This window comes from Malus domestica, chromosome 15 (assembly GCF_042453785.1).
Source record: "Malus domestica chromosome 15, GDT2T_hap1".
NCBI classification, from domain to species: domain Eukaryota; kingdom Viridiplantae; phylum Streptophyta; class Magnoliopsida; order Rosales; family Rosaceae; genus Malus; species Malus domestica.
The window spans coordinates 17,518,134-17,527,718 of record NC_091675.1 but is presented as its reverse complement, the minus strand read 5'-3'; the positions used below and the strand labels follow the sequence as shown (position 1 = coordinate 17,527,718).

The window sequence follows — 9,585 nt, the reverse complement described above, 5'->3', positions numbered from 1 at the left end:
CTTGATCTCCTTAAGGAAGCAAACATGAGTGATGCTAAACCGGTCCCTACACCTCTCGACATTAAACTTAAGCTCAGCTTAGAGGGTCAACCTCTTCCGAACATAAGCTATTATCAGCGGTTGGTTGGTAAGTTGATATATTTGACCATCACAAGGCCTGACATTACCTATGCTGTCAGTATTGTTAGCCAATTTATGCACTCTCCCACGATGGAACACTTTAACCTAGTCAAAAGGATACTTCGGTATCTAAAAGGTTCTGTGGGACTTGGTATAATCATGAAGAACAATGCAAGCACTCAGATTACAGGTTATTGTGATGCAGATTGGGCTGGCAATTCCATTGATCGTAAGTTTACAACGGGATATTGCATGTTTGTGGGAGGCAACCTTGTCTCATGGAAAAGCAAAAAACAGACTGTCGTTGCAAGATCCAGTGCTGAGGCAGAATATCAGGCCATGACATCTACTGCGTGTGAACTAATTTGGCTCAAAGGTTTACTGTGTGACTTAGGTGTTTTCAATCATCAATCTATGTCTCTTTTATGTGACAATCAGGCTGCAATGCACATTGCTTCCAACCCAGTTTTTCACGAGAGAACCAAGCACATTGAAGTCAATTGTCACTATGTTCGTACACAAGTTCAATCTCAGGTTATCCAAACGCATTTTGTAAGGAGCTCGGATCAACTTGCGAACCTATTCACCAAATCCTTGGCCTCTCATCAATTTCAGCTTCTCCTTGGCAAGCTTGGATCCATCAACCTTTTGGATCCAGCTTGAGGGGGAATATTGAAGGAAGGACCTCTGGTTACTTATGACTACTCTTCATTAGGGTTTTATCTAGTTAATAGCTGTCTATTTTCTTCTTGATCTTATCATCTTGTGTAAGGGTCTTATCTCCTCATTTCAAGGAAGATTAGTGTGGCCCTATGCCGGCTGCTTTGCATGATTTAAGGAGATTAGTGTGGCTGATTAGTGTGGCTCCTTATGTCTCAATTAGCTGTCTTGCATGATTTAAGGAGATTAGTGTGGCATCCTATGCTGGCTGTCGTGAGTGTTGAGTGCAGTTTGCAACTCACTCAAACTCTTCTATATATTTTGTGTAACCTTTGGATGCTCGTCAATATAATTAAAAACCACAAACTTCAACAGAAAGGTTGCTGGGCAGTTTTCAGTATTTTCTGTGAAAGGTTGTTGGGAAATTTTCAATTTTTTTTCAGTTTTCAGAGAGGCGATGGGGAGAGAGATATGGGGTGAGGCAAGGAGAAAGGTTGCTGGGCTTTTTCAGTTTTTATTTGTTTTTTATAGCTAAAAGAAATATCATAATGAATTATAAATAGAGGTGAAAAAGTCTTTTTCTTAAAAGGATAAATATGTTATTAACATTTTTATTAAAATGTGGATGGAGAATTAGGATAATGAGGTGGGTTTAGCAGGACTGTATTAGAAAAATTATGTCATTACTTGTCCCTCAATTATAGGAACCAATAATATTTTACTCATGGCTTGTTTGTAAGTATTTTAAAAATGACTAAAAGAGCATTTAGAAAAAAATGTTTTGAAGCTCCAAAAGCACTTGAATTGCTTCCTGTAATAAGTACACTTCAAATGCTTTTTCACAATTCACTTGTATTTAACAAAGCATTTATTCTAAAAACAATTTAATCAAACTCAAATATTTGAATAAAAAATCAAAGTGGAAGGTGAAGTACTCAGGCACATGATTAAGACTTCTTGTCGGATTGCAATCTAATTGGAATATTAAGATTAAAAAATCAAACTCAAATATTCATTATCTTCTAATGCAAGTCCTGTACACACTAACCAAAATTAGAATATTAAGATTAAAAATTGGTTAAGAAATATCATGGTGCCTTCATGTTTTAAGTACTCGTCAACTATATAAGTACCTCCAAGAGGAAAAACTCTCACCAATTTAGTTTCCCATATTCCCCACAATGGAAGCTCTTTCCTGTGCTATTTTAACCCTAGCATTGGTAGCTGCTCTATCCCTTCTCTCGAAAGGATTCTTTCCCCAACCCCAAAAGCTAAAACTTCCACCAGGTCCCAAACCATGGCCTGTAATTGGCAACCTCAACCTCATTGGCCCTCTGCCTCATCAATCCCTTCACAAATTGTCCCAAACATATGGACCTATAATGAAGCTTATGTTTGGTTCCTACCCTGTTGTAATTGCCTCATCTGCAGAAATGGCAAGACAATTCTTAAAGACGCATGATCACATCTTTGCCTCTAGACCCGAAACGGCAGCTGGTAAGTACACAACTTACAACTACAAAAATCTCACCTGGGCACCTCACGGTCCATATTGGCGCCAAGGCCGGAAAATTTACCTTTCCCATTTGTTTAGCTCGAAAGTACTAGACTCTGTTGAGTACATCCGCGTTGAGGAAAACCGCGCTTTTCTATCACGATTATGTGCAGTGTCAGGCAAGCCAACTATGCTCAAAGAGCATCTGTCACGCCTAACCCTTAGCATTATAAGTAGAATTGTGTTGGGTAAGAAGTATTTTAGCGTGTCCGAATCTGAGACTTCGATAGTGTCCCTAGAAGAGTTTCAAGAGATGTTAGATGAGTTGTTCTTACTTAATGGGGTACTAAATATAGGGGATTGGATACCGTGGGCTCAGTGTTTGGACTTGCAAGGGTACGTAAAGCGAATGAAAGCGTTGAAGAAAAAATTCGACCGGTTCCATGATCATGTGTTGGATGAACACAAGGCAAACATGAAAGAAGTGAAGGATTTTGTGTCGAAGGACATGGTGGACTTACTGATGCAGCTGGCTGAAGATCCTGATATTGAAGTTAAGCTCAACTATGACAGTGTCAAGGGATTCACCCAGGTACGGATGCGTTATTTGTTTACAAATTTTTGTTCACCAAATCCGCATGTACTTTGAACCTCTGTTATTTAATCTAACAAGTAAGATACTGATGGACATATATTACTGCATAAACTTGTCTAAAGTTTGTCTTATTGTAAATCAGGATTTAATAGCAGGAGGCACAGATACCTCAGCAACCACCGTGGAGTGGGCAATGTCTGAACTCATGAAACAACCACACCTCATCGAAAAGGCAACCGAAGAGCTTGACATAGTGATTGGGAGAGAGAGATGGGTAGAAGAGAAAGACATTGCACAGCTTCATTATATAGATGCAATCATGAAAGAGACAATGAGGATGCACCCAGTGGCAGTCATGCTAGCACCACATTTAGCCCTTGAAGATTGCAATGTGGCAGGTTATGATATTTGCAAAGGAACTAGGGTTTTCATAAACACATGGAGTATGGGGAGAGACCCTTCACAGTGGAATGCTGCAGAAGAGTTTAACCCAGATAGGTTCCTAGGGAAGGCAATTGATGTGAAGGGACAGAATTTTGAGCTGCTGCCTTTTGGGTCAGGAAGGAGGATGTGCCCTGGTTTTAGCCTTGGACTTAAAATGATTAGGTCTAGCTTGGCTAACTTGTTGCATGGATTCAACTGGAAGTTACCTGACAATGCGACAACAGAAGATTTGGTCATGGAGGAAGTTTTCGGATTGGCAACGCCTCGGAAGTTCCCGCTTGTTGCAGTTCTGGAACCTCGGCTCCCACTCCATCTTTATTAGTTAACGGCTACTCGCGACTGACCTTATCACTGCTCTTAAGCGACTGATGGTGCTCCACCACCGCCTCGGGGACCCATCATGATTTTTCTATTTTGTAACCAGATTCAAGTTTGAAATTTCATTTAGTTTACACCTCAAGGAAACCTTTGTACCGTTTTTTATTTCACCAGCATAAAAAAATTAAATAAGAAAATGATTGTCTTTGCAATTGGGGACTTTCCAAAAGAAGATGGATAAAAGGATCAATAATTATCTTTCACCTTAGTTCTTCCCGAACTGGCAGCATTTAGGGTATGATGGCACCTATTTTTAATTTTCATGGACTTCTGGCTTGGAGCTTCAGTGGGAGGGATGGAGGGTAGGGTACGGCAAAGGTTTGGAATGGAAGGATCAAAACAATTGCAACTTAAGAAGAAGGGAACAATTGCTGAAATAAACAGAAATTATACATAAGTTGCACACCTCAACTGACACTCAGTATTATGGTCTGGTGGTATTCCTCCACTTGGAAGTGAAAGGTCTTAGGTTCGAATCTCGTGAATGATGAATTCGATACCAAATTAGGTTGCTCATTGTTTAGTTTAACCAAATTCCTCATTCTTTTAATGCGAAAATATCGATGTATTTAAAATTAAAAAAAAATAAGAATAGCAGTACTCACGTAACAGTCTCCATTTGCTTTCTTTTATCAGAATTATGGTGCATCATCCCTGTTAAATTTTTGTAGTGCAAAAATAAAACTCAAAATAATTTTTCGACATTAAAATATTTTATATTATCCTATATTTTCACCTACCCCATGTCTTCCATTTAGAACGAGATAAGTGTGTGAATAAAATAATAGGAAACGTGATCTCTGCAAATATTCTGGCAATCTATGGAGAGCATCATTTTTCAATATTGAGGGCAGGCATGTACATCTCCACTACCTCAAGTAGTCGATTTTGCGGACAACTTGACTATAGTATAGATCTGTCAAACAAAAATAACGCACAACGGGTTGTCCTCTCCTAGTCACTAAATAGTGCTATTCTGTCCTCCGAAGGACTCTACCAAGAGTTTCTTTCTCTCATGTAATTTTGCCTGCCCATTCCACTTTCGTGCCGGATTCAAACCCATGATACAATGATCTTGAGTTTGTGTCATCCACGCCTAACCTTCACAATAGAAGGAAAAATCAGTACGTACATATTTTGGATCAAATGTCAATTCCCCCTGCTTCATCCCCGTTTTAAATTCTGCTTCGATCAAGGTTCATCTTTTCGATTGAATAAGTTGACTTCGGCTTCGCTTCCTATTAGGTCTTTTCCTTCCCGTGAACATTTCTTGAAACTTTTATCTATTTATCCGTAAATCTTCTACATTCATTTAACATAAAGTTTTTAAATTTAATATCAACTAACCACCTACAACTCCAAACCTTTCACCATTACAGCCACAATTCACACAATGTAGGTTTTTTCTTGGGATGTTTTAGCCTAGGCATGTCTAGCTATGCTAGCCCTTGTCTCAAAAAATTTCTTTCTACTAGGGGTGGCGGAATGGCCTCAAACATGTGGGTCAGGGCGGATTCAAATTTTCTAAATCCAAAATGAGGTGGGGTGGGTCCAAATAGCTGAGGAAATGAGCCCTGACCCGGATTGTATCTACCGTTAAAAATTTGAGATTAAATCTCTACATATAACAAGATTCACAGACCTCGATGTCTCTCTGAGACCTTAATTTCGAATTCACAGACTCTCATAACTTCTCTCCTCTCGACTCTCAAACTTAGTTTCTTGGTCGAGCTCCCAACTTCGTCTGTTCATACCTTTTTTTTTTTTGTTGAAAAGATCTCAAATGTATGACGGAAATTTTATTGATAATGAAAAAAAAATTAGACCTAGTCAATAAGGAGGCATCATGCGGTTGTAGTGCTGGCCACTGTTCTAAAAATCTCTGCCTAGCGCCACTGGTCACCGCCCCAATTAATGCCTAGGCGTTTGAAAATTAAGAAATTGTGCCTAGACCTGCTGAGGCGCCCACCTAGACCACCTAGGCTCTCGCCTAGCCCACCTAAGTTGCAACTTACTTAGACAGAAAATAGATAAATGGGATACCCCATCCTAAATTTGTCGTATTTTTATATTATCGAACGTATGAAATTACCAAATTGCCCTTGAGGCATGAACGTTGACTTTCGTTGACCATTTCAACGTAATGCATATGACTAATTTTCTTAATTTATTCTTTTTATATTCATTGCCATGAACGCGTGGGTGCAAACGGATTCGAATTTAAAGTTATAACAAAGATTTTACGTTACAAAACGTCGAACGTTTTTCGAATATTTCGTGTTTTGTCCTTAATGACCTTAATGTGTGAGCCACTACGGCCAATATGTCCCCTTGATCCCAAACCCCTACTCGTGTGACCGCTCTCCCTTCCCCATTTATGTGAACTCTCTCTCTCTCTCTCTAAACTCCTTATCTCTCTACACTCTCTCCCTTTCTACATCTCAGGTCTCTGTCAAACTAACCATCCCCAAGGGTTCCCTCAAATAAATCACACACTAGAGACAACAACAACTTCACCATCGTCCCTATGAACTCAGAAACGATGAAAAACCCACCAAAACCTTCATTTTCCACTGTATAGTGCATTCATTGTTCGTAGAAGCTCTCCATCGAGTTTCCACCTTCTCCGGCAAAGGTAAGCCTCAAACCTTATCCAAAAGTTGTAGCTTGTGCTTTGATGTATTTTTTGGAGTAGTTTTGAGAAGTTTTGGTGATGTTTGGATGTAGGAAACCCACGAGGAAAGCCTCCTCAGGTTTCCGATGAGGACCGCATCTTTGCAGCCATTTTCCAGCCAACTTCGGCCACCACTTGATCCTAACTTGGTATGAATCTTTTCTCCTCATGTCAAGCTTCATTTTGGCTTTTGAAACAAAAAAAATGGTTGAGAAACGAGCTCGAATGGAGCTCGGGGAGTTGAGCCCAGAAACCGGCTAGTTTCAAGCCTCGCGAGGAAGGCGAGTAGCCTTTACTCGCAGGCGAATGAGGCTGCGCATGGTGCAACCATGGCCGGCGTGCGGAGCATACGCGCCTCCGCCGGAGGTACTGTGATCTGCCGTTGTCCAAGGTGGCGCTGGCGAATTTTCTGGCAACCCATCTTGGCGCGTGCGGCGATGCTCGGGGGAACCCTAGGTCCCCTTAGGTTTTTCGACGTCTTGAATCCGTTTACGACGTCCGTTTTTCAAATTCAATCGTTTTAGTAGAGTTTTATTAATCGGTCCTTTTATGTGCTTAGGTATGTTTGTTAGTGGTGTTTATATCCTCCCTAGTTCGAACGGCCCTTCGGTGATAGAGTATCTGTGAGTAGAACCCTTCCAAAATGCAAGATTTAATTACTAGAAATGCATACATGAAAAACATGATTTTATGACTGATGAGTCAATATTATATTTTATATTTTACCCTATTCTTAGTATAATTTGGTAATTATTTTGGTAGAATTTAGATACTTTGATTTATATTCTTATTGTAGGATAATCGACTTCCTCTAGAGTAAAACACATAACCAAACCGACGATTTTTTGAATGATTCAAATTTGAGGACGTTTGTGTGTCTCTTGGCTTATTCATGTCAAAATTTGGGATTTATCTACCAAGCGGTTATTTTCTGACGATTAAATAAAGAAGCAGTGTGCGTTGCTGTAAAGTGATGTTTCTGGGCTTAAACTGCGTTTCTGGAACCCAAGATAACCTCAGATATGGTTCATGGCCTTCTGGAGAAGTGTTCATAATAGTCCAAGCTTTAAATCAAGCTATTTTGGGCCCATTTTGGAGCTGATTTGGGTCCAAAACACGGTTGTGCAGATTTTTGGACGAATTTACCAAGTTAATTTAGGATTATGTTTCCTATTTTATTTCAATTTATTAGGTTTCCTAATTTTTTTCTAAGAACTTTTACTAGGAGGATTTTAATTAGATTATTATAAATAAGCCTTTTTGGCTAGCCCTAAGAGAGGGGGAGAACGCACACATTTTGGCTTTAGAGAGCTTTTGACGATTCAAGTTTATTTTCAAGGTGTTTTCTATCTATGTTTTTAGTAATATTTTGTTTTATGGTTGTTAGTAACTAGTTTCGTTTGCTAGGGCGAGGCCACGAGCCTTAGTAAGAATATGTAGTTTCTTTTCAATTTGCTTATGATATTATGCATGCGGGTTTTGAATTATTAATGATCAGTTTAAATTATCTAATTGTCTTGATGATTGGCCACCATTATGATACTTATAAAGTAATTTGATGCAATTTTGGCGCTGGCTTCTTGTGGTTAATATGTGTAACTTCTTAAGATGGACGACATGTCTTAAGGATTATATGGTTTTTCAAAAGGTTTTTATAAAACTTAATGAGTCTTGCATGTTCACATTCGATCTAGACACCACAAACAGGTTGCATATTAGAAATACGTTCTATGTTGGAGGTTCCAAGTAGGATATACTTTAGGAAAACCTAACCTTCAAATATGCATGTGTAAGTCATAAGTAATTGGAAGAACTACGTAGGATTGTTAAGGTGACAGCGGAACCCTAGTGCTCAAATTTATTTTCAAAACTATTTTCTTTTGTTTTCTTTACTTTCTCATTAAATTCGTTTTTAATATTTTAGATCATAAAATCAACCTCTTCCAAACTTTGTTTTCAAATAATTAATTAAGATTTGGTTTTAACATAAATTATTCATTCAATCCCTGTGGAGAACGACCTTACTTGAGTTATTATACTACGACAACCTTGTACTCTTGCAAGTATTTTTAAGTGTTTTTATACCTACTTTTGCAGGTGGTAAAAATTCCTATCAATGACTACGTTTTATGAAACGTTTATGAGTAAATCGGATTTGCGCTTTATGAATTATCATACTTTATCGAATTTATGTTTACTGAGATATTTATGAACATGGATTTATGATATGATGTTTAAGTTATTGAGCTTTGATGAGATATATTTTGGAAAGATTATGTTCATGATTTTCTGTACTTACTTAGTGGATATTCATACATTGCCTTCAGGCGGGAGATATTTATATATGCCTTCGGGTGGAAGATATTTATATATGCCTTCGGGCGGGCGATGTAGTGTCTTCGGGTGGAAGATATCTATATATGCCTTCAGGCGGGCAATGTAGTGCCTTCGGGCGATTGTGATACCATTATTAAGCACACTATATATGATATATGTTTTATAAAGGTTTTATGGCATGCTAGGGTTTTTGGAAAGCGTATTACTTATATATAAACTTGGTCCACTCATATTTTGTTTTGTGCCCACTCAGGACCTAGGGACAAGGCATACGACCCAAGCTACGAGGCATTCCCATATCAATGAATTTGTGTCCTCCTCTCCGCGTAGGACATCTCTTGTAATCACACTTTCTAATATTCATTCCGCTTGTATTTCGAATTAGTAGTATGCTCTGAACATGTCATGCATCGTCACTTTTAAATTATTATTTTATTTTATTAAGGTTTGTACTTGAATACTATATTGCGTAGTTACGCGCGAAATTATTATGCATGTTTCACATGTTCTTGGCATATGCATTCATGAAATGGCTTGAAGTCACCCTTGGGTGGCGATCAACACGTGGTCATCCCATTGTCATTCGGACACCAGGATCAGGGCGTGTTAATAACTTTCATTTTGCATTTTATTTTTTTCAATAAATTACAAGCGACTTGTTGAATACTTAAATGAACACACATTATATGCTTGTTCCCCATGTTTTCATTATGTTCCAATACTACATAATATATATGTCATTCTATTTTGTAGTTTATGATGATATTGTATATATTTTTAAGTATAAACAGATATTTATTTACACGAAATATAATAGATTTACTTAAATCTGCCTAGTCCGCCTAAGTGTCCATCTAGCCGCCTAAGCATTATGCCCCAGCC

The 9,585-nt window shown here is 38.4% G+C and overlaps 1 protein-coding gene across 1 annotated transcript; it reads left to right on the top strand.

Moving 5' to 3' along the window:
• The first annotated feature begins 1,962 nt into the window (after positions 1–1,962).
• Positions 1,963–3,844, top strand: LOC103400968 (dimethylnonatriene synthase-like). Its single transcript, XM_008339665.4, has 2 exons — positions 1,963–2,867; positions 3,013–3,844. Exons 1-2 carry the CDS (start codon positions 2,163–2,165, stop codon positions 3,634–3,636), a joined length of 1,329 nt encoding a protein of 442 aa, XP_008337887.2. The 5' UTR covers positions 1,963–2,162; the 3' UTR covers positions 3,637–3,844.
• The last annotated feature ends 5,741 nt before the right edge of the window (positions 3,845–9,585 follow it).